The following is a 25,766-nucleotide window of genomic DNA, read 5'->3' on the forward strand; positions in this document are numbered from 1 at the left end:
ACATGTTTACTTACTAAACCTGAAACTCATAAAGTATTCAATAACATAACGTGCTTTTCCTGTACATAGGTAAAGAAGTAATTGAAAAATTATTCTCAAGAACAACACAAATATATAATTGCTTAATCATTTCATGTATGCTCACTAAAAACTAGTAAAATAAATTAGAATGGATAACACGACATGCAGTTCCTGTACACTGATAGATATAAATGAAAAATAACAATCATATGTGAAATAGATCATGTACTAGACATTTATTTCTTCAAATCATTTTCAATCATCTTCAGGAGAGCATTTGCCATTTCATCAGGAAACTTATAAATGTCACTCACATCTTTGTCTAAAATGAAACTAACGTCATCACCAGAGTCACTGACAATGTTTTCAAATTCTTCAGCTGTTGTGGTCTCAGAGAGTGGTTCTGCGTCTCTTTTCCTTTTCAGACTCTTCTTTCTCTTACAGGGTTTCATCTGTGACTCGTGTCCAGACATCTCGTTAATACATTGTTGTTGTGTAATAATTTGGCTGTTCATATTTATTTTTCTTCTTTGGACAGGTTTTACTCCACTCCTTCCTCTGGAATACAAAACTCTTCCAATGTAGTTTCCTTTTCCTTCTCTATCAAAGTAATATTGTATTTCATTCCTGTTGGTGCTCTTCCTTGCATTTCATGAACAAGAGTCATCCAGCTTAGATGTTTTGCATACAAAGCACCACGTTGTTGAACATCCTTCTTAACATCTTCGCTATGCTCGTCTTGAGTTACAGTGTCTTCCATATCATCCCAGAGACTGCAGCCTGGCTGTGGCTCTTGTGGTATGGGTGACATATCAGAAAGGCATTTGCTAAAAGATGTTACTGAAGTCTGTAAAGCTGGTTCCCTTTGGCTAATGGGAGTAGAATTTGGTGCAGTATCTCCCTGATCTGCTGATGGAGGAGCCATTTGTACATCATGTTGCTTGCCTCTTTGCCAGTTGTAACAACTTCTAAGATAGGATCATTATCTTCATCCCTCGGACTCCCTGACTCAATCCACGATTTATTGGTTTTCATTTTGATAGGACACAGACGGTCTTTTTGGTACATTTCAGAGTTGAAGGGATATATTCCAGTGGCATAAAAGCCTGCTTTTACATTTTCCATTGATAATCCTTTCTTCCAGACCTTACACAGCATATTCACGAAACCACACTTGTGTAGTAGTGCTCGTGCTCCTGTTTGATGGACATGCTGCATCAATGCTGCATCACAATAAGCTTTCAGAGGAGCAAAGCAAGCTCAATGGCTGCAATAGATCTGTACAGTGTGCTAATTCAATGGTGGCTTTCGTATATGGCCTTTCCTTGCTAGTATTTCTGGGAGTTTTAAATTCATTTTGATGTTGACTCTTGACCCAACTTTGGAAGTACTGATCATATGCACGTGCAGGCCAGGAATAATACATCAGCATTTGCAGCGGACATAATCATATGACGTACTTGAGGCTGACAGGATCTATCATGATCAGTGTGGGATTACATAAACTGGGGTGAAAAAAAATCAAGTTAGGATAAGAAATGCTCACATTTGGGTAAGAAAAGATCATGTATGGGGTAATAAAAAATCAAGGAATCTGATTGTTTCTTACCCCAAAAAAGTGCCTTTCATAGGTGTAAGAAAAAATCCCCCATCCCCCCCTTATGGCATGGGGTGGGGCAGGAAGAAGGATGGGGAGGGTGGGGGAAGGCCTCTTGATTAGTTTTCACCCCAAAAGAGTCTTGTCACAATGAATGGGGTAGGAGAAAATCAAAGTTCGTAAGAGGTACTTGAAAGTTTTTAACAACTTTCTTAGCCTGATTACGGAATAAAGGGCCTTAAGCGCATACAAATAAATGATATTTCCTCAAATAAGCAGAGTAGTGATTGCAAAAAAAATGACAGATTTTTCGCTAATAAAAAGACATCATTATACAAATTGCATAAACAGATACGAGGTGATTCCTTCTTACCCCATTCAACCCTATATTTTTTCTTACCGCACTTTACTATATATATATATATATATATATATATATATATATATATATATATATATATATATATATATATATATATATATATATATATATATATATACACACACACACACACACATGCCTGGGGAGGGGGGTGCAAAATTATGCTCCGCCCCGGGTACCAAACACTCTAGGAAGGCCTCTGGTTTATGCCGTGATGCGCGCTACTGGTGAGGTAGACCGGTAAGGCGACCTTTACCTTCTCGGCGTGTGCTAATCTGAAAATCTACATTAATTCTCAAACAAATGGAATTTAATAAGCTTTCAACAGATTCCTTTAAAATAGACACCCGCAGAGTGCCAGAAACACGAGTTAGCGAAAATATAACGGGAAATGGATGAAATATAAGACGTTTTGGTCCAGAGACAGACATTTCCTTTGTATTCATTATGGAGAGGGTGAAGAAGAGGGAGCGAAGAGGAAGCGAAGGGATAGATAAAGGAATAGATAGATGAATGAGGCAGACGCATTATTATTACTTTATGCACTCACCTTTTCTCTCTCCCTGGCGGCTCCGTGGTCTAGTGGTCCAGCGTGCTGGTACCACCCCGCTGGCCCCAGGTTTGAATCCCGACCCGGGCAGTCGGCGTGCAGCCTCACCCAGCGTTCATCACTCCTTTCGGGCTGGTCAATAAACGGAGTACCTGGGAAGGTAAACTCTGTATTGGACTTCACTGAATACGTCCCAGGTTCAGATCTGTTCTCCTTACCACAGGTTCAAAGGGTCAACGGATCGGAGATGAGCACCGCAGCCACGCGCAGCCATGGCGTATCATATCTTTACCTTTTCTCATCGAACACTGCAGGTCATCGTGAAATACATACTGAGTACTTAAATCATTGAAAGGTCAGGCAACAGGTAAAAAAAGAGAGAGCAGAAAGTCCAGATTAGACAGATGAGGTAGAGACAGATAGATACATAGATAGGAAGACAAGTAGATAAATGGGAAGAAATAGATATAAACGTGGATAAAGATAGATGCAAAAGACAGATAAAAAGAAAGGAAGATGATTACAATAGAAAAGTGGAAGAGAGACACACACACACACACACAGACACCACAGAGGCCAGAGACAAACCACAGCCTTACTCATACCAAGTTTTTATTTCCACATCATCATCCTCATCATCATCGTCATCATAATATAATATACGTATATACATAAGTACAAGATAAATACCATGAACTACTTTCTTTATACTATGACCTTTTCGCTTTTCGATAGACTATTAAAATAAAATTCTTCCAACAATGAGTAACACAGTAGCCAACAGGAAGTCACCACACAAAAGCTTGACAGGACACCCCACAGTTGAGCAGGAGGCGAGTGTCAGCAAGTGACCTCAGAAAGTATCCTATGACCTCAGGGTTGACCCAAACAGACAGGGGGGAAGACAAGAGGGGGGCATGGGAGGAAGGCAGGGGGTAGGAGAGGCCGAGTGTCCTTCAAGTGACCTCAAGTATCCTATGACCTGGGGTTGACCCAGGAGAAGTCAAGGGGGAGGCGAGGCTAGGTGTCCTTCAAAATGACGTAAAAAGTCTAACCTCTTCCTAATGACCTCTGACACCAAACAAATGGGTCAGGTCACACAGGACAAGGAGAAGGAATGTGACCTGACTATTACATAACCTTCTAGAAATAAGGTCAATGGGGAAAGGGCAGGAGAGGAAATGACCTAACCTGACATGATCAAACCTGACATGACCTCTCCAGTGACCTCTGATCTACAAAGAAGTCTCTGGGCAGAGGGGAAGGAATATTGCTTGACTTTCAATGCATGACCTTTTTTAGGAGAATCAGGGCCAAAGGGTAGGGCCTAACCTGACCTAACTTGACCCTACAGCCTGATGAGGTCAAACATGGATTTAGAGAGAGATAAAGGAAGAAAAAAGAAAAAAGCAAGAGAAGAAACACAGGAAGAGAAGAAGAGCAAACAAGTACAGTGATATCTCTCTCTCTCTCTCTCTCTCTCTCTCTCTCTCTCTCTCTCTCTCTCTCTCTCTCTCTCTCTCTCTCTCTCTCTCTCTCTCTCTCTCTCTCTTCCACTTTCTGTCCATCCTTCTCTCTCCTCTTTTTCCTTTCCACTTTCTTTCTCTTCTCTCTTCTATTTTACTCTTTCCACTTCCTCATTTCCTCTCCACTTTCCTCCCCTTTCTCTCTCTCCTCCTCTCCCTCACACACACACACATGGAGGTCATTCCCAAGGCCCCAACACTACATTCACACCCAACAGTCACACCACGTATGGTCTGCAAGGCTCGACCCAAGCCTTTATAAATACATACATATAAATAATAAACGCTGTAACCTCGTCCTTATACGCTATATAGACATTGAGACACATTGTTTATCATCCTTTAGAGCAGGCAGTCAACCCAAACCAACCGTACACACACACACACACACACACACACACACACACACACACAGACATACAGAGGGCCAGAGACAAACCACAGCCTTGCTCATACCAAGTTTTTATTTCACATCATCATCATCATCATCGTCATCATAATATAATATACGTATATACATAAGTACAAGATAAATACCATGAACTGCTTTCTTTATACTATGACCTTTTCCTTTCCGATAGACTATTAAGGCAAATTCTTCAACAATAGAGTAACACAGTAGCCAACAGGAAGTCTACACAAACTTGACAGGACACCCACAGTTGAGCAGGAGGCCGAGTGTCCTTCAAGTGACCTCAGAAAGTATCCTATGACCTCAGGGTTGACCCAAACAGACAGGGGGGAAGACAGGGGGGCATGGGGGAGGGAGGCAGGGGGTAGGAGAGGCCGAGTGTCCTTCAAGTGACCTCAGAAAGTATCCTATGACCTCAGGGTTGACCCAGAGAGGAGGGGGGTCAAGGGGGAGAAGTAGAGGCTGAGTGTCCTTCAAAAATGACCTAAAAAATCTAACCTCTTCCTAATGACCTCTGACTTACAAACAGATGGGTCAGGAGATCACACACAGGACAAAGGGGAAGGAATATGACCTGACCTTCAATACATAACCTTCTAGAAATAAGGTCAATGGGAAAAGGGCAGGAGAGGGAATGACCTAACCTGACATGATCAAACCTGACATGACCTATCCAGTGACCTCTGACCTTCAAAGAAGTCTCTGGGGGGAGGGGAAGGAATATGGCCTGACTTTCAATACATGACCTTTTAGAATCATGGCCAAAGAGTAAGGGCCTAACCTGACCTAACTTGACCTAGCCTGATGAGGGGTCAAACATGGATTCAGAGAGAGAGAGAGAGAGAGAGAGAGAGAGAGAGAGAGAGAGAGAGAGAAGGATAGAGACAGAAAGGAAGAAAAAAGAAAAAAGCAAGAGAAGAAGAAACACAGGAAGAGAAGAAGAGCAAACAAGTACAGTGATTCTCTCTCTCTCTCTCTCTCTCTCACTCTCTCTCTCTCTCTCTCTCTCTCTCTCTCTCTCAACCATTTGATTTGATTAATATTTCAAGAGCTATTTGTAAGAGCTATGTGTGTGTGTGTGTGTGTGTGTGTGTGTGTGTGGTTCTCAAGAATACAATTTTTAACACTTTTTTTCTTCTTTTCTTGCTTCTTCCACTTTCAATATTTTTTTTACTTTTATTATGGGATAGGCGGTGGCTGAGTGGTTAGCGTGCTGGGCTCACATTCACCACGCCATGGACAACGTTGGTTCAAATCCCCACTTTTTCCACCTGGAATTACTCAGTCACCGCCGAGTGGCCTCAGACTACCCACATGCTGTCCTGAAGACCACCCATCAATCCGGACTCTAGAAGAAACCGTCCAGTGAATCAAGAAGGAGTTCCTGGGGCAAAGGCATGAGCCAAGCATAACTGGCGCCACCATGAAAATTGCCTGCGCCATGATAGGCTTGGGCCGACCATCTGGCCTGAAGAAAGTTTCCACTGGCGCTATTGGCAGGATTGTAAAAAAATTCCTTCATATTCTTTTCTGTCTTTTCTCTTCTCTTTTTCCACCTATTTCTGACTTTTGTTTTTATCCATCTTCTGTTTTATGTTATTTTATTTCCTTTTCTCTCCTTATCCACTCTCATATTTTTCTTTTTCTCTCACTTTTTTTCTGCTTTTCTACTTTTTTCTACTTATCCTTTTTTTTCTTCTTCATCTTTTTTATTTTCCTTATTTTCTTAATTTTAGTTTCCTTTTTTATATACTATATATTTATATTTTTTTATTCTTGTCCTTTAAATTTTTATAGCTATATATATATATATATATATATATATATATATATATATATATATATATATATATATATATATATATATATATATATATATATATATATATATATATATATATATATATATATATATATTGATTTATACATGTATTATATATATATTTCTACTTTACAGAGAATACATGACAGATTTACCTTCTTTAACAATCTACAGATGCACAAACTCCCTCTGTCACTTCTTCTCTTCCCAAATTCAAGATATTTTCTATTTTCAATTTTCTTTTTCTCGTCCTTTCAAATTTCTGAATGTATTCATCCCTGCACAGAATATATATATGGCTTTGATGTGACTTTTTTCTTCCTTTTTCTTCTTCTCTTCTCCTCACATTATGCTTGTTCACTGATTTCTATGTTTGTCTTTTTCTAACCCAAATCTTTCCTATATTCTATTGTCTTCCATTTTTCTACGTTCTTAAGCACCAGATTTTTTTTAGCTTACAGAATAAACTTCATGGTCATTCTTATGTTTGCATTATGCGGATTCACTAATTCATTATGCGTATAGATTTTCCTAAAACAAATCTTTCTGACGCGTGTTTTACAGTTTTCTGTTTTTCTTTCACACCAGCAATTTTCAAGATTGCAGGATAGATTTCATTCGTTCTTCTCTTTCTCATTATGCAGATTTGCAAACTCACTACGCCATGTTATGCAATAATAATAATAATAATAATAATAATAATAATAATAATAATAATAATAATAATAATAATAATAATATTAATAATAATAGTAATAGTACCGCTATACGTGTTCCTGTAATAAAATAATAGTTGTAATTTCTGTAGCTACCATTTCTTATTCAGTCACATCTCTAAACTTTCCCTTCTGGCTTTCCTTTTTCTCCTCTTTCCTTGCGGCTTTCCTCTTCCACACATGTCCAAGTTATCGTCAACATCCGTCTCCTAGTATACCCAGCATCTCTCCTCCCTGCACATGTACAACCCATTTCATATGACCCTCTGTTTCCCTCTCTGCCTGTAGTACTGCCCTTCTATCACATCCACCATTCTCTCTGTCTGGTCTTCCTAGTTCTGCCTTTTTTCTGCCAGCTTCATCTCCAGCATCATTCTCTCTTCCTCTATTTCATGTTTTTCTGACCCTTTTCTGCTTGTTTCTTATTTTCTCTACCTCTTTTTCCATCCCTTTTTACACCTTTTCTGCTTTTTTCCATCCCTTTTTACACCTTTTCTGCTTTTTTCCATCCCTTTTTACACCTTTTCTGCTTTTTTCCATCCCTTTTTACACCTTTTCTGCTTTTTTTCCCTCTCTGACCATCTTTTTCTGGTCCGTTTTCCCACGCGTTTCAGGACCATTTTTTACATCAATCTCCTTATGTTCTCATGTCCTTGTGTATTTCCTTGCTTGTCAGTTTTTCTTCTTCCCTGGCAGCCTCATCTCCAGCATCCTTTCTCCTAATATTATACTCAGCCTCTCTCCTCTGCACATGTCCAAACCACTTCAGTGCCGACTATCTCGTTCTGTTTCTGGATTTCTTGGAAAATATTTTCAGTTCACACACTCACAGACCTCCTCCTCCTCCTCCTTCTTCTTCTTCTTCTTCTTCTTCTTTTTCTTTTTTTCTTCTCAATACTCTCTCAGACACACACAGTTAAACACACAGACCCAAAAGTCTTGTCTCCCTCTCTCATAGGCTTCCGTAGTTGCATTTTCCACCCAGTAACTCACACACAAATAATAATAATAATAATAATAATAATAATAATAATAATAATAATAATAATAATAATAATAATAATAATAATAATAATAACATAACGCACACAGTCTGAACACACGAGGTCAGTTGAACAGGTAACCAAAACACTGCTGAATAAATGCTTCTTCGATACACAAATGGGGCTCGTCGGAAACTCGGGAAAATGCTGCGACAGGTCACGGTGCGTTCGTCCTCCAATCTGTAGGTACTCACACGGCTCTCCAATGGACCGTATTGGCTATACAGGCAGCGCCACATGTGGCCACTCAACTCTAAGCTGAATTTCACAGAGTTCAAGTTATAGACTAGAGTGCGTCTGAGGCTGTCTCAGGGATACACGGCCGTGATGCCGTCGTCTCCCCAAGCCGATGATTGCACACACTTCACTCCTACCCGATTTCAGTTTTTCTCCATGTCAAATAGTAGAGACAGGAAATCGGGTAGGAGTAAAGTGTGTGCAGTCGTTGGCTTGGAGTGGTGGCGGCACCAAGGCCTTGTATCTTTGAGGCAGCCTCAGACGCACTCTAGGACTGCTTTGACAGTTCACTGAGTGGCCACGTGTGGCGCTGCCTGTATAGCCAATACGGTCTCATTAGTGCTCGCATCAGGAGGAGAAACAGAGACAACAGCTGTGTGGACTCAGAAAAAGGTGAATTTGGGGAACAATTTTTTTGGACTATTTATGGATTACTAATACCACAGCTACTACTACTGTTACTACTACTACTACTATTACTGCTACTGCTACTACTACTACTACTACTACTACTACATTCCCAGCTATCAACTTTTACTAGAGGTCAAATTTTAGACGAGTATGCTAAAAAGAGGAAAACGGAGTACCTTCTACAAATAAAGTTCGGTCACTCGGTTTTACTTCGACGATCACCCTATTATTTATTTTTTCTATTTACACATCAGCTTCACTTTTCTGGCATACATGTTCTCTTCCACCCGTCACTCAGTTCCATTTTCTTTTACTTTCTTTGACAGGAGCAGCACTTACAGGCTTCCTTTGTATTACGTTTCCTGTTCTTTGCCCCCGAGCTCCTTCCTTTACCGTAACAACATGAACAAGTGAAGTAACTGCCTCCTCCTCGTTCTCCCGTGCTTGTTGGTGATGCCGGTGGAGGGTCTAGCGGACTTTCTTGCTTTTTTTCTTCTTTCCAGCGAGGGAGGCAGCTCAAGGGGCAAGACACGAAGACAGTATTAAGAAAGCCCGCTACACGCTGCTACGAGCAAAGAGAGCGAGAGGTGAGGAGAGAGGTCAGTTTCTCCTCCTCTTCCTTTACGGCAAAGAATAAATGAACAAGTAAATATACATCGTTTCTTCCTCTTTGATACGAATACTAACTGGAGGGGCGTGTGAGTACGAACACACACACACACACACACACACACACACACACACACACACAGGCCCGGATCATGAGGGCGTGAGGACATCTAAGACTAAGTTCGTGTCAAGCAAACAACGGAACAAACTAGGGTGCGGAACACCGCTAAATAATGATGCGTAACAAACACTTGAGATTCCATAAATAAGGAACACATTTTGACATTTACCGAAATTCCGTAAATGTTAACTTGATGAAAAAGCCGGGCCTATAAGAATCAGCCTTCTCAGCATCCACCAGTAAAATTTAACCTTTCCCAGCATCCACCAGTAAGATTTAACCTTTTCCAGCATCCACCAGTAAGATTTAACCTTTTCCAGCATCCACCAGTAAGATTTAACCTTTCCCAGCATCCACCAGTAAGATTTAACCTTCCCCAGCATCCACCAGTAAGATTTAACCTTTTCCAGCATCCACCAGTAAGATTTAACCTTTCCCAGTATCCACCAGTAAGATTTAACCTTTCCCAGCATCCACCAGTAAGATTTAACCTTCCCCAGCATCCACCAGTAAGATTTAACCTTCCCCAGCATCCACCAGTAAGATTTAACCTTTCCCAGCATCCACCAGTAAGATTTAACCTTTCCCAGCATCCACCAGTAAGATTTAACCTTTCCCAGCATCCACCAGTAAGATTTAACCTTCCCCAGCATCCACCAGTAAGATTTAACCTTTCCCAGCATCCACCAGTAAGATTTAACCTTCCCCAGCATCCACCAGTAAGATTTAACCTTCCCCAGCATCCACCAGTAAGATTTAACCTTCCCCAGCATCCACCAGTAAGATTTAACCTTCCCCAGCATCCACCAGTAAGATTTAACCTTTCCCAGCATCCACCTCCACCAGTAAGATTTAACCTTTCCCAGCATCCACCAGTAAGATTTAACCTTTCCCAGCATCCACCAGTAAGATTTAACCTTTCCCAGCAGGTGTGTTGGGTGGTGGTGTGGGTGAGTGAGAGCTACATTCACCACCACCACCACCACCACCACAGACTGTTCCTCTACCCTTCCCCCCTTCCCCCTTGGGCCTTCCCTTAAAGAACATCAAGCTAAGGGAATGTGTTTTGTCTTTCTGAACAAAAATAATGGAATGTTTTCTTCGGTCAGTTTAGGGTCAGGCCGTGTCCATCAATTTGCCAGCTTAGTGAGGCCGTGTCCAACGGTATATCAGCTTAGGGTTGGGTCAGGCTGTGTCCAACAGTGTCACCTTGTGAGGCTGTGTCCTACAACAATGGGTCGTATTCTTAAACATCATGGCTCCCAAGTCCAAATACTTGACAATGTTTTCATGGGAGTTTGAGGCATTTCCATGAGTAGTTTCAGGCATTTCCATGAGTAGTTTCAGGACCCTGGTGGTAGTTTGGCCCTTATTCTGCACCTTGAACCTAAAGAAACACTCATTAGAACCCCATTATACTCCTTTTCGGAAGTAGTCATTGTGAGAGCCAAAGGCGTCAAACAGCACCGGCCGATATGTCAGTTTGGTGGGGCGTGTCTGTCCACTGGTACATGCGGTTCAAATCCCAACGCCTCTCTCAAAATGGTAATCCTCCTGCGGCATAATAATTCCTCCCCCAACAGCTTCCAACAGTCCTTATGCTAAATCACCCAATTGTATTTAGGTCACATGACACTACATTTGGGTCTGAGGTCGCCAGCCAGGTCAAGTCATGGGACCATTAGCAAACCTTTCGGCGCCCAAGCACACATATTTGACAAAGCTTTCATGGGAGTGCTGGGGGGCATTTCCAGGGGTAGCCTCATGACCCTGGTGGTAGTCAGACCCTTCTTCTGTACCATAAACCTAAAGAAACACTCATTAGAACCCAGTTACTCTCCTTTTTGGCCTTTGGGAATATTTGACGTAAGGAAGGAAGCGTCTCAGAATGCCGAACGTGGGCTCCCAGAACATCACCACACAGCTGTTCCTAAAGTGAAGTAATGCCAGTGTGATGACATGTAGCTGCCTATGGGTAGCTTGGTGGAGAGGAACACTAATCATAATGCATTTCTACTGTACGGTACTCTTGCCCAAGGTTCCAGATTCTCTCAGATGCTTCCGCCTCTCACACCAACAATATCCAAGGGCGAAAAGGAGATTTGTCAGGTTCTCGTGATGCAACGTTGCCAGATTGTTGTACCCAGCCTCCTATGTTTGCCAATTTCCAACTCAAAAACTGCCTCCTCTTTCCCCAAAACTGCCTTCCTATACAGTTATCGTTAAAATGGTTAATTATTGGTGTTTTTGGGGGCAATAGCTATGGCTCAAAAACCGGTAAATACGAGGCTCTGAGTTCAATGATCTGGCAACGGTGGTCATGAGTGGTTTTGGCATTCATGATTCACAAGCTTCATCAAACTACCACAAGGGCCACAAAACCACCCAAGGAAATGATAAAGAAAGAAGATTAATAGCGTTATCATGAGCGCTTTTGGCATTCACAGTACAGAAGCCTCGTCCAACTTATACCAGGGTCATGAAACTACGCATGGAAATCACTCCCAACACTACGAAAGCCTTGCCAAATGTGTGTGCTCGGGCCATGAAATGATGAAGAATATGGCCTTTTTTATCAATTGGTACTCTTAAGAAAGTGTGCAAAACCTAAAGCTGCAAAATATAGGGAAAAACGGGTAATTGGTTTCAGGATAGTCCGCCAACATTCCCATACATTACCCTTTCGTTCACTACAAACAAGACAGTTGCAAGAATTCACACGGCTGACTGATTTTTTATACGTTGTCTTAGTCTCCTTCAACACTATATAATGTGGCTGATTTTGTCTCTTTCTGGGGCCCATTTTTCAAGGGGTATTTAGCTGGTTAGTTGGTTTAATTGTTTTTTTATCACTTTCTATGACTGAGTTTTGTAATGTGTCAACTTAACTCTTGAGAAAATCCAACACTTCTAACTAAGTAACAAACTCTGTCCCGCAACTTTTTCAAGACACGATTTGTTGATCTGTTAACTCATTTTCATACCACTTGTTACGACTGTTTTGTAATGTGTCAACTTAACTCTTGAGAAAATCCAACACTTCCAACTAACTCCCTCTGACACGCAAGTCAAATTAAAAAGCCAAACTCGCCACACGTCTGTTAATAAATACTAATATGACGTTTAAGAACAATCTGGTGACAAACATAAATACTAGACGGTGCAGTGGTGAAGTGACGAACGTAAATACGAGTACAGAGTAGCTAACAGCGTCAATGCGAATTCGTAAAGCTAGACATAAACAGTGCATAGTGTAGATGTGAATTCACAGCTAAACATATAAACATAAATAGTGAAGTTATCTTTATATCTTACTCATTGGAATGGTGCGTGTGTCAAGTGGCGGACATTCCCTATTCCTTCCCTTCACACGATCACTTTTTCCTAAGCCAGTATTCTTAAACGTATCGGCGCCTCAGTTCACCTGTTTGAAAAGCCTTTACGGACTGTTTTGTGATCCCGGTGATGGTGCTACACGACTTATGCGTCTTGAAAGGGATAACACCCTTGATCACCCAGTTAGTCTTCTCTGTGGCCTTGGGAAGTAGTCGTAATGGCAGCCCGATACGTGTAGGAACATGGACCTTAGCCTTACGATTAGTGACTTGACAATCTTTGCTTCCCGATGCCGGAAAACTCATCTCGGAAGCTGCAAGAACACATCCATTGATTCAAACAGCAACAAAAATAATAGATAATAATAATAATAAGCCATTCACAAACCACTGATATTGTTTTCTTTGCTTCCTGCATAAAAAAATGTCTATATAAAGCAAGAAAGAACAGATTGATTGACGTAGCTAGCAAATAATAACAATAATGATAGTAATAATAATAATAATAATAATAATAATAATAATAATAATAATAATAATAATAATAATAATAATAATAATAATAATAACAGCTCATTCACAAACTAGTTCTATCATTTCCTTCTGCTTCCTGTGTATACAGAAAAAAAAAGTCTTTCAAATGCAAAAAAGAAAAAGAAAGACATTGATTAATTTATACAGCAAGACCTTCACAGAGTCACAAAAAGCAGACACTAATATTCTCTTTTTCTGCTTCCTCCCTCTGCTCGGCACCAACGATGAGGCGAAAACCAGTAAAAACACACTTATATATGTCATGCAGTGAAGGACTAACCCAAAAAACTAAGCTATTTCGTGTGGCGGCGGAAAAGACTAATACGTGAAGGGAATAAATTATGTGAATATTGACTGGCATATACGTAGGCTGCGATTGTTGTTGTTGTTGTTGTTGTTGTTGTTGTTGTTGAAATGGATGGAGAGGTTGGTCAGATTATTGGAATTTTTTTCTATCTACAACAGCCACATTTTCCTTTTTTTCTTTTTCTTTTTCTTTCTTTGTCTCTTTTTTTCTTGTTTCTCCTCCTCCTCCCTTATTTTCCTCAGCCTCCTCCTTTTTCCTCTTCTCCTCATTCTCTTTTTTCCTCTCCTTTTCCTCCTCCTCCTCTTTTTCTCTCCTCCTGCTTTTTGCTTTCCATCTCTCCTCCTCAATTTTCCTCCTTCTCTTTCTTCTTTTTTCTCTCCTTTTCCTCCTCCTCTTCCTCCTTTTTCCTCTTCTTCTTCTTCTGCACCACCAGCATGCGTCACAGTCTCCAAAACATTCCTTAACCCTAGGCGTTTAACAATAAATAACAATGCTTCTTCTCTTCTCCTTCTTCTTCTTTAACTTACATAACATATATATATATACTCGTAGCCCTAAAAACATTATGTCGGGGAAGGTATACAGAATAGCAGTCGTATTTTTTTATAGTAATATGCAAGTCTTGCACGCTGTGGCGCACTCCCGACACACACACACACACACGCGCACACACACACAGCCACACGTACATAAATAAAAAAGACCTTAAAAGTATGTAGCGTTCGTGGCTCCCTATAGACGCAACAACAGATACTAACCGAGCCTCGATCAGATCACCCCTAGGCTTGTCTTGCCTCGCCTAACCTCTCGGAGTCTCCATACGCCCGTAACAACGTGCAAATAATGGGAGTGTCGCAATGTCAGGGTTCATCAGCCACCCGCAAGCCGTTGCCGTCCGTAATCAGGAATGAAGTGACTGGTAGCTGAGAATGGGTAAAAAATCAACTATTAATGAGCACTTTTGATTTGTCTTTGCCAGTGGTTCAGGTTATTCCTCGGCTAAATTTACTTGTCTTGATGAAGAAGAAAGATGAAAAAGAAAGGGGGGAGGAAAAGAGGAGAGAGAGGAAAAAATGGAGGAGGAGGAGGAGGAAAAGAGGGGGAAATAAAAGAAAAGGAGGAGGAAAGGGAGGGAAAAAGGAGGAGGTGAGAAACAGACAGACAGAGAGAAAGAATGAAAAAAAGTAAAGAAAAATGAGGAGAAAGCAACTCTGGTAATTGAGCCCGGGGACAAAATGAACCACCGATGAAGACTGTTGATACACCTTTAGCAACAATAGTTCAGTTTATAACCCTTAGCTTAACGTTCCTCAGTACAGCAGAGCCTCTACTTATCAAACCAATATTCACTACTTAGAGGCTTTTCTCGAGTCCTTTCTATGAAACGAACAGCACCTCATTAAAACTCCTCGAGTCCGATTGGTTCCACTCATCCAGGAATCACCAAGGGTCGTATTATTACAAAGTTCACCGCCCATGTTTAACTAGGCTTTCATTGGAGTGTTGGGGATTTCCAGGGGTAGTTTAATGACTCTGGTGGTAGTTGGACCCTTCCTCGGTGCCATCAACCTACAAAAACACTCATTAGAACCCGACTGATCTCTCTTTTGGCCTTCGGAAATAGGTGATGTGGAGGCGGGAGCGTGTAACAGTGCCGACCATAGAGTCTAAACATGAATTCAAACGCAGGAATTATAGACTGAAGAAAGATGTAACAGAATTCTGGAGTCCAAGAAATCAACAAAGATGACTGGGTATTGCTATATAGTCAGGCCAACAATATTTACTTTCATACAAATTCCTAGTGTTGAGAAGTTATAAGATGAAAAAATCTCTGCATTCTGGGGTCTGAGAAATCCTGAATTGACACACACGAAAAAAAAGTCAGAATTCTGATGATGTTTCAATCAAGACTTTTACAAAACAATGCAAATTTTTGACAGCAGGAAGTTGTAAGCTTAAAAAAACTAATTCTGGAGTCTGAGAAATTCTGAATAGACACAAAAAAATAAAGTCAGAATTCTGGTGCTGTTCAAATCGAGACTTTAACAAAACAATGCACATTTTTGACAGCAGGAAGTTGTAAGCTTAAAAAAAATGAATTCTGGAGTCTGAGAAATTCTGAATTGACACACAAAAAAAATTAAGTCAGAATTCTGGTGCCATTTACACTGAGACTTTTATAATGCAATGCACGTCTTTAACAGCATGAAACTGTAAGCTTAAAAAAATTAATTCTGGAGTCTGACAAATTCGGAACTGACACGAAAAAATAAAGTCAGAATTCTTATGCTGCTCAGATTAAGACTTATACAATGCAATGCAACTTTTTGACAGCACAAAGTGGCATGCTAAAAAAAATCTGAATTGTGGAGCTTCAGAAATTATTACACGATACAAAAATAAATAAAAACAAGTAACAAAAAATACAAAAACAAGACATAATTCTGGTGCCGTTCAGACTGAGACTTTTACAATACAATGCAAATTTTTGACGGCAGGAAATTATAAGCTAAAAGAACTGAATTCTCGAGCTTGAGAAATTATTACGATACAAAAACAAATAATGAAAAATAATAATCATGAAAAACACAAAAACAAAGTCAGAATTCTGGCGCTCCTCCAACTAACAAACTTTCACTACGATTGGAATGGCGTCGACGGCATGGCAAAGAAACCTCAACAGGACTCATCTAGCGGCCAAGTTTGGAGAAAGGGTTGATGCCCCGCTTAAGGGAGCCAAACCGCGTCCCCCCGGTGGTGCGGAGGTCAGAGTCGTCCTCCTCTGGGCTCTGCAGCGAGTCGCCGCCCCTCTCCGCCTCCTGTCGACTCCTCTCTCGCTCCCTCCGGCTATCCTCCAGCGTGAAGTCCTCAAAACTCATGTTGGAGATCCCGGCCGACTCAAAGCTTATGTTCTTCTCAGGTTTCTTCTCCGGCTTCTCCACCTTCTTCTCCGCCTTCTCGTGCTTTTTGCTCTTCTTGCTGATTTTCTCTTTCTTGGAGTGGCTGAACTGCCTGAGCGGAAGCACCATCACGTTCTCCTCCTCAAACTCCTCACTGATGTTTTTGTACTTGAGTCGGTCTTTGCTGCGGTCCCGGTGCTTTGGTCGCCGGTTCGCCGTCACCACTTCATCGTCAGTCGAGGTGTCGGAGTCGGAGAGCTTCTGGTGTGCCGTCCTCGGCTTACGAAAACTCGGGGGCGTCGTCTTTTTCAACTTGGTGGCCTTGAAGTCGAAGATCTTATCCGTGTGCCCATCGTCGCGTGCCATCTGGGCCATCTGAGCCTGGAACACTGAGCTCATGTTGGCCGGTAGTGTCTGGCTCCTTGCACCGGCACTCTGGCCCCCACGCTGCACTATGGGCTTGAACGGCACTGCTCCGAATAGATCCGCATCATCGTCATCCTCCACTAAACTCGACTCCTTGCTTGGCGCTGGAACTGGCGCTTGGGGCTGCGTCTTGTGGGCCCGAGGGGTGGAGGTCACGAGTGGGAGGTGTGGCTGGGCGTCCGTTGGGGGAGGGAAATACTGGGGCTGGTTACTGGGGCTGAACTGGGACACAGACACGCCGTTGAGGGCTGTCGGGCCGAGGGTGAAGTCTTTGGCATCGGTCGGAGGCGGTGGCGCTGGCATTGCAACGTTACTGAAGGGCATGGAGCCGAAGAGGTCAGTGCTGGGGATGCCAGGGATGCTGGGGGAGCTGATAGGGCCCAGGGTGGAGCAGGGAGACAGGGAATCAGTGCTCTGGCTACCCTGGGGGAGCTTGGTGGCAGGGGCATTGGCTGGGGGCTGGTCCGTGGGTTGTCTGCCAGGGAGGACATGCAAGGAAGGGTCTTGGGCAGCAGGGAGCGACACGGGGCTCTCGCCGATGAACGGGTTGACGAACGGGTTTTTGGGGAGTGCAGAATTGACCCCCATGGATGCCTCGGCCACCCCCAGGGAAGTGAATGGCACGGGGATGTTCTCATAGTAGTGGAAGCGCGGGGTTGTGGCTCCGTTCTCCGCCCCGCCCCCCCCGCCGCTGCCCCCGCCGTTAGGGTTGAGGAGCACATTCTCGTATATGGGGTACTCCTCGCTGGGGGACTCCTCGTAGATGATGTCCGCCTGCACGGGGAGCCTGACATGCTCCGGTGCGGGGGCCGGAGGCTGCTCCACCACCTCAGGGCTGGCCAGAGGGGGCGGTGGGGCAGGGGAGCAGGTGGTGGCGGGCGGGGTGACGATGAGCTGCGTGGAGGACTCAAGAGGCGACACAGTGTTGCTGGAGGGTTGACTGCGACTCTGGAACACCTTCTTGTTCAACCTCTTGAGCGACGACTTGAATGGCGCCAACGCAAACACATCCTCATCAGTCTGCTGCTGCTGCTGGTCCCTCTGGCGGGCAGAGTCATCCAGTGAGGTCTTCCTGAAGGGCCGGGGTACAGGGAACATGGTGGCCTTGGGGGCCTGGTCCGGGGCCTGCTCGCTGCTGGCCACCTCGGCCCCGTCGGACATCTTGGCCTCCTCGTCGCCAGAGTCCAGCTCGTCGTCCTGCAGCAGCGGCTTCTCCCCGTACTCGTGGCCCAGCAGGCGGTCCTGTGTGCAGCGCCGGCTCTCCTGCTCCTGTAGTGCCCGCGCCCGCGCCCTGATGGCAGCGCGGGACGGCTTAGGGCCACGGCGCAGGAGGTGGGAGGGGTCGCCGCCCTCCCCTGCCCGCAGATCCTCCTCATGGGTGGTCACACTCTCGCACTCGGCGTGGTACACAGACGAGCTGATGGTCTCCGAGGCGTCACCGCGGTCGGCACATTCAAAGTCATATTCATCGTTGATGCGCGCCTTGAGGTCGCTGGCTGAGCCGATGGAGTCGTCATCAGACACACTGCAGATGAACACACCGTCCGGCTTGCTGTCCTTGCCCTTCCCAGCCCCGGCCCCGCCCTCACGTTCTGCCCCTGGCCGGCGGCTGCGTTTGCCCCGCACCACACGGTGCCGGCGGTGGCGGGGCCCAGCCGCCTCCGGGGCCAGGGCCGGGACTGGCAGACACTCCTTGGCGAGGAGGCAGCCCTCCCCCGCTGCATCTTCCTCACTCTCCTCGTCATGGGCGTTTTGCAGCTTCTCATATTTTGATCTCCAGAAAGAAAATAATATATTTATTTTTTCAAGCAGAACCAGCAGCTGAAGGGCAAACACAAAATAAACAAAAAACCCACTAGGCACGGCTGCTATAAAAGAAAACAGAACACATTAATCCCCTTGGAAAATTAGACTGATGAGCAGCACGAGACAGAACACTTAACTTCATCAACCCTTTCACGCACCATGACGCAATTCACGTCAAAACAATATCGTCTACATCTGAGGTTTTGACTCGAATCACATAAAAAAACTTTTTAAAAATTCGCCAAAAATAAAGTATCTTTCAGAATTGCATCAATTTTTTTTACGTCAAAGATCCAAACTAGACCTATAAAATAAACTAATCATCAACTCTCTCGTGCCGTTGGATTTGAAGTGATAATTGCCTGTGGATTAGTTGCCTCTCAGCAGGCAGCCTGTGATCATGGACTGTCATCCCTTTAAATTGTGTCCGGACCCTGGTTAGCCTAGACTACAGTTGTCAGACTTCCAAGGTAAAGTTATCGTGTCGTGATACAATATTTTGTTTTATATTCACCGGGACCAGTAACTGTTACTATTAGAAAATATGGCTAAGAAATTATCAAGTGAAGAGAATTTGAGACCCATTAGTACAGAGCATGATGATGATTCTCATGAAAGTGATGATGATTGAAAAAGTGAAAAAAACTCCAGCGGAGTGTTAGGGAGAGAGAAACTGTGGTAATTATTATGATTATTATTGCATCTGGTGAAGTTCTTCCAGATAGCAAATAGGTGCGCTAATAGTCATGTTTGTTAGTATTATCAAATCTCTATTCCAGACAAAACTGACTTCTATTTTGACCGCCTTGACCTGGCCGTTGTGTTTTGTTTGCTGCCCTTGAGCAGTTTCTTCTGCTGGAGAGAACAGAATAGATAGAATAATATAGTTTTCCTCCATTTTCTCAAGAACTACTGGTCGTATGAAAATTCCAATGGTAGCGTTGGAATCCTCATAAAAATCCACTTTTATTGGCATATAAATCATAAAACATCGACTCAGGAAGTTTCAAGCTATGAGGTGGTGAACATAAGCATTTCTTATCAATCTTTAATCAATGTTGTTTTCGGAGTCTGTAAACTTCGCTATTTATTTGCATCTCTTGATATTTTTTTCTTTCATAAGGCAGAATAATCTCTTCCAAACCAAAGACATAATAATGCCAGGAAAAAAGAATACTCGTGGAGGAAATTGATGACATGAAAAAATATTTCGCCGCACAGTCAGGCCATTCCGCGAGGCCCCCGAGGGAGCCCCAGACGGATATCGCAGTGGAAAGAGAAACTTATTAAACTTTTGGTGCATGAAAGGGTTAACAGAGTTCTTAATAATCGCTTGTTGGGCAAAGTTGATGCCTCAAATGTCAAAGTAAGACTGATAAACCTTCTTTATTTTCACTTTTATACCATTTTCATGCCTCTACTTGAACTATAATATCAGTCATCATCTTCCTGGCACTGAGCTGCTGAAGAGGGAATTCACTCTAATATGGAAAGCTGTGCTACAAAAATTAATTACTGTCAGAGGTTGATCAATTTTCTCCATTGAGTGTGTCAGTGATGAGGCAGCACCTTCATGTGCCAGAGTATTGTTGTCAACATGTTGCAGTGAGAATTTTAAAAACACACTCCTCTATTTTCTCTCATGGGAGCAGTGCTGAACAACCATTTTTTTGTTTTGTATCTTTGCCCTTGAGCGGCCTCCTCCGCTAAAACATAAAAACTTGTGCCTCAAACAATATCAACAAGCAGTGAGTGTTTGTACCTGTCCTCTAGGGGGGGGCGGGTGAAGAGGGTGGAGGCGGGTGCCGTGCCCTGGCCCCCCGCCCGGCCCTCCTGGGAGTCATGCGAGTCTTGTGACGACACACTCGAAGGGCGCTGCAACGGCTGCTCCGCCCGGCCGCCCGGCGCCCGCCCACCCGCTGGAAGAGGAACAAAAACAAGCAGATGAACAATAGGAAAAGTTAAGGGCATTGGCTAAGCTGCACATGGCCTCAGTGCTCATCTCCATCACACTGGCCCTCAAGACACTGACCACAACCAAAACCACTCCTGAGCAACTTGTAACTCTCTCTGGCATACATTATACTCTTTAACCCGGTAGCAGCGGGGATCATGTTTCTTAATGGTCCCTCCAAGCGAGAAAAAAGAAAAAAAAATCACCCCTCACTCAAACCATTCCATAATATATATCAAAGCATTTGCAATCAGATTATGTATCATCTATTTTGGGGGGGTTATATAATGGCACAAATTTAGCCTGTTGCTGCTACATGGTAAAGCCACAAATTTGGACTGTCGCTGCTACCGGGTTAACTACGAGAAGCAGGTTAGGGGTATTATCTTTGACATGCTCTGCTCTCGACCCGCCTCCTGCACCATAAGAAGTAAATAACATAACTGGCCACATGTCTCCACGTCTTCTATCTGAGGCACCACGACACAAGAAAGGGACAGGAGTGGCAGATTATGAGTATTATCTTCAACTTGTATTGCTCTTGACCTGCCCCCCGCGCCATAAGAAATAAATACATAACTGGCCACATGTCTCCACGTCTTCATCTTCTATCTGAGGCACCATGGTGTGAGAAGGCTTGACCATGAGGGGACATATCTCACTCATGAAGATCCATATTCTTAATCATGTCAGGCTCCCACTGCGACTGTTTCCCACGGCCACAGAGAAGATTAGCCAGGTTTCATGAGTATCTTTTTCCCTTTCATGGTGCAGAAGTCGTGTAAAACTATCACTGGGATCACAAATCCTTCTGTGAAAATCCGACCAACTTCTACGATAGGGTTTTCAAACAGGCGATGAGGCACCGAGACATTTAAAAGACTAGGTACACCACAGGGCATGGTTCTTCAAGGTAGGAACCACAACCCAATACTAACTAACAAATGTGCTGAGGTTATCCAAGAGGCCCCTCAGGAGAGCCTACCAGCACTATAGACAACACTTAATAAAAACTTGTGATAGGTTACTAATGGGACAGCCACTTGCCAACACACTGAAACCTATATATTGGTGAAAGGCAAAGCTCTCAGTGCTGGCAAGGGGCTTTGAAATGAGCCATGAAGGTGGTCCTTAACCCGGTAGGTGCAGGGATCATGTTTCTTAACCCGGTAACAGCGGGGATCATGTTTCTTAATGGTCCCTCTAAGCGAGAAAAATGAGAAAAAAATCATCACTCACACAAACCATTCCATAATATATATCAACGCATTTGTGATCAGTTTATGTACCAGTTTATGTACCGAAACTGACTTATCTTTCGGCCACCTCTTTGGATTCATTTTTTAGGCAGCCGGTAGCGGGCTTTTTTTATTTGCCCCCTTGAGTGTCTCTCTTTTACAAAAAAAAAAATCTATTTTGGGGGGTTTAAATCATGGCACTAATTGGTAAAGCCACAAATTTGGCCCATCGCTGCTACTGGGTTAATTAATGGTCCCTCTAAGCGAAAATAATGAGAAAAAATCATCCTCACGCAAACCATTTCATAATATATATCAACACATTAGTGATCAGTTTATGCATCATCTATTTTTGGGAGTTTATATCATGGCAAAAATTTGGCCCATCGCTGCTACACGGTTAAGAGAAAAGGGAATGGTTTGAGGAGCAAGGCCCAGGGTGTGTGTTTAGAGCCCTCACATCACCCTGGCATTCCACACCCATTCCTCCTTTGCTCTCAACCTGTGCCTCCTATGCCAAAATAAATAAATACATAACTGGCCACATGTCCCTCATCTTCCATTCCCCCTCAGCCCTGTACCCCCCCACACACCAGCACCTCATGTCCTCCCCCAGCCACCACACACCCACACACCAGCACCTCATGTCCCTCATCTTCCATTCCCCCTCAGCCCTGTACCCCCCCACACACCAGCACCTCATGTCCCTCATCTTCCATTCCCCCTCAGCCCTGCACACACCCACACACCAGCACCACATGTCCCTCATCTTCCATTCCCCCTCAGCCCTGCACCCCCCCACACACCAGCACCACATGTCCCTCATCTTCCATTCCCCCTCAGCCCTGTACCCCCCCACACACCAGCACCTCATGTCCCTCATCTTCCATTCCCCTCAGCCTGCACCCCCACACACCAGCACCATGTCCCCATCTTCCATTCCCCTCAGCCCTGCACCCCCACACACCAGCACCACATGTCCCTCATCTTCCATTCCCCTCAGCCCTGTACCCCCCACACACCAGCACCACATGTCCCTCATCTTCCATTCCCCTCAGCCCTGCACCCCCCCACACACCAGCACCACATGTCCCTCATCTTCCATTCCCCCTCAGCCCTGCACACACCCACACACCAGCACCACATGTCCCTCATCTTCCATTCACCTCAGCCCTGTACCCCCACACACCAGCACCACATGTCCCTCATCTTCCATTCACCACCCTCAGCCCCCCACACACCAGCACCACATGTCCCCATCTCCATTCCCCTCAGCCCTGCACCCCCCACACACCAGCACCACATGTCCCTCATCTTCCATTCCCCTCAGCCCTGCACACCCACACACCAGCACCACATGTCCCTCATCTTCCATTCCCCCAGCCCTGCACCCCCACACACCAGCACCACATGTCCCTCATCTTCCATTCACCCTCAGCCCTGCACCCCCCCACACACCAGCACCACATGTCCCTCATCTTCCATTCCCTCAGCCCTGTACCCCCCACACCAGCACCACATGTCCCTCATCTTCCATTCCCCTCAGCCCTGCACCCCCACACCAGCACCACATGTCCCCATCTTCCATTCCCCTCAGCCCTGCACCCCCACACACCAGCACCCCATGTCCCTCATCTTCCATTCACCCACATCCCTGGAACCCCCCCACACACCAGCACCACATGTCCCTCATCTTCCATTCCCCCTCAGCCCTGCACCCCCCCACACACCAGCACCACATGTCCCTCATCTTCCATTCCCCCTCAGCCCTGCACCCCCCCCACACACCAGCACCACATGTCCCTCATCGTCCATTCCCCTCAGCCCTGTACCCCCACACACCAGCACCACATGTCCCTCATCTTCCATTCCCCTCAGCCCTGCACCCCCACACACCAGCACCACATGTCCCCATCTTCCATTCACCCTCAGCCCTGCACACACCCACACACCAGCACCACATGTCCCTCATCTTCCATTCACCCTCAGCCCTGTACCCCCCCCACACACCAGCACCACATGTCCCCATCTTCCATTCACCCTCAGCCCTGTACCCCCCCCACACACCAGCACCACATGTCCCTCATCTTCCATTCACCCTCAGCCCTGCACACACCCACACACCAGCACCACATGTCCCTCATCTTCCATTCCCCCTCAGCCCTGCACACACCCACACACCAGCACCACATGTCCCTCATCTTCCATTCCCCCTCAGCCCTGCACACACCCACACACCAGCACCACATGTCCCTCATCTTCCATTCCCCCTCAGCCCTGCACACACCCACACACCAGCACCACATGTCCCTCATCTTCCATTCACCCTCAGCCCTGTACCCCCCCCACACACCAGCACCACATGTCCCTCATCTTCCATTCACCCTCAGCCCTGTACCCCCCCCACACACCAGCACCTGTCCCCATCTTCCATTCCCCTCAGCCCTGTACCCCCACACCAGCACCACATGTCCCTCATCTTCCATTCCCCTCAGCCCTGTACCCCCACACACCAGCACCACATGTCCCTAATCTTCCATTCCCCCTCAGCCCTGTACACACCCACACACCAGCACCTCATGTCCCTCATCTTCCATTCACCCTCAGCCCTGTACCCCCCCCACACACCAGCACCACATGTCCCTCATCTTCCATTCCCCTCAGCCCAGCACCCCCCCCACACACCAGCACCACATGTCCCTCATCTTCCATTCACCCTCAGCCCTGCACCCACCATCTTCCATTCACCCTCAGCCCTGCACCCCCACACACCAGCACCACATGTCCTGTCCCTCATCTTCCATTCACCCTCAGCCTGCACCCCCACACACCAGCACCACATGTCCCTCATCTTCCATTCCCCTCAGCCCTGCACCCCACACACCAGCACCACATGTCCCTCATCTTCCATTCACCCTCAGCCCTGCACCCCCCCACACACCAGCACCACATGTCCCTCATCTTCCATTCACCCTCAGCCCTGTACCCCCACACACCAGCACCACATGTCCCATCTTCCATTCCCCTCAGCCATTCCCTCAGCCCTGCACCCCCACACACCAGCACCACATGTCCCTCATCTTCCAGTCCCCTCAGCCCTGCACCCCCACACACCAGCACCACATGTCCCTCATCTTCCATTCCCCTCAGCCCTGCACCCCCCACACACCAGCACCACATGTCCCTCATCTTCCATTCCCCCTCAGCCCTGTACCCCCCCACACACCAGCACCACATGTCCCTCATCTTCCATTCCCCCTCAGCCCTGTACCCCCCCACACACCAGCACCACATGGCTCGGTATTTTCAGGCACTTCCACCTCTCACATCAACTATTTTTGAAGTCTAATAATGGAGATTAATCCTGTTCTAATGAGTCTTATTTTAGGTCCATGGTACAGAAGAATGGTCACACTACCACCAGGGTCATAAAACTACCCCTAGAAGTGCCCAGAACTCCCCTTGTTCAATATGTGTGCTTGAGCGCTGAGCTGTTTAAAAATATGGCCCCCTTGCTAGGTGAACAGCCCTGCAGTGAGCACCCTTCACACCCACACCTCTTAAGGGCTGCCTGAGTGACAAAGGGAAAGTTTTGTTTAGTCAGCGCAACATCTGTGGTCATATGCCAGAGAGAGACAGGAGGGGAAGGAATTATATGAGAAGGGAACAGACCCCAGGAGACGGGACATAACCCCCGATTAATACCTGGTACCCATTCACTGCTGGGTGGACAGGAGCGTAGGGTATCGGAAAAGCCGTCAAAATTTTTCCACTCCACCCGGGAATTGAACCTGGGCTCTCTAGGTTGTGAGCCGA

The 25,766-nt window shown here is 45.2% G+C and overlaps 1 protein-coding gene across 50 annotated transcripts in view; it reads right to left on the bottom strand.

Moving 5' to 3' along the window:
* Positions 1–7,348: 7,348 nt before the first annotated feature.
* The window catches only part of LOC126983473 (AP2-associated protein kinase 1-like), a 129,893-nt gene continuing 111,475 nt past the window's right edge, over positions 7,349–25,766 (bottom strand). Inside the window, exons 15-19 of one of the 50 annotated variants that reach the window (XM_050836225.1) lie at positions 20,521–20,677; positions 10,305–18,726; positions 9,999–10,058; positions 9,879–9,908; positions 7,349–9,698 (exon numbers count right to left, since the gene is read on the bottom strand). In XM_050836225.1, coding sequence (XP_050692182.1) covers positions 16,317–18,726; positions 20,521–20,677 — 2,567 coding nt within the window. In that variant the 3' untranslated portion in view covers positions 7,349–9,698; positions 9,879–9,908; positions 9,999–10,058; positions 10,305–16,316. Of the gene's footprint in view, positions 10,209–10,304; positions 18,727–20,520; positions 20,678–25,766 lie in introns of all 50 variants that reach the window. The other 49 variants (XM_050836224.1, XM_050836217.1, XM_050836212.1 and 46 more) reach the window with 49 other exon arrangements.

Source organism: Eriocheir sinensis, chromosome 54 (genome assembly GCF_024679095.1).
Source record: "Eriocheir sinensis breed Jianghai 21 chromosome 54, ASM2467909v1, whole genome shotgun sequence".
In the NCBI taxonomy this organism is placed as follows: Eukaryota; Metazoa; Arthropoda; class Malacostraca; order Decapoda; family Varunidae; genus Eriocheir; species Eriocheir sinensis.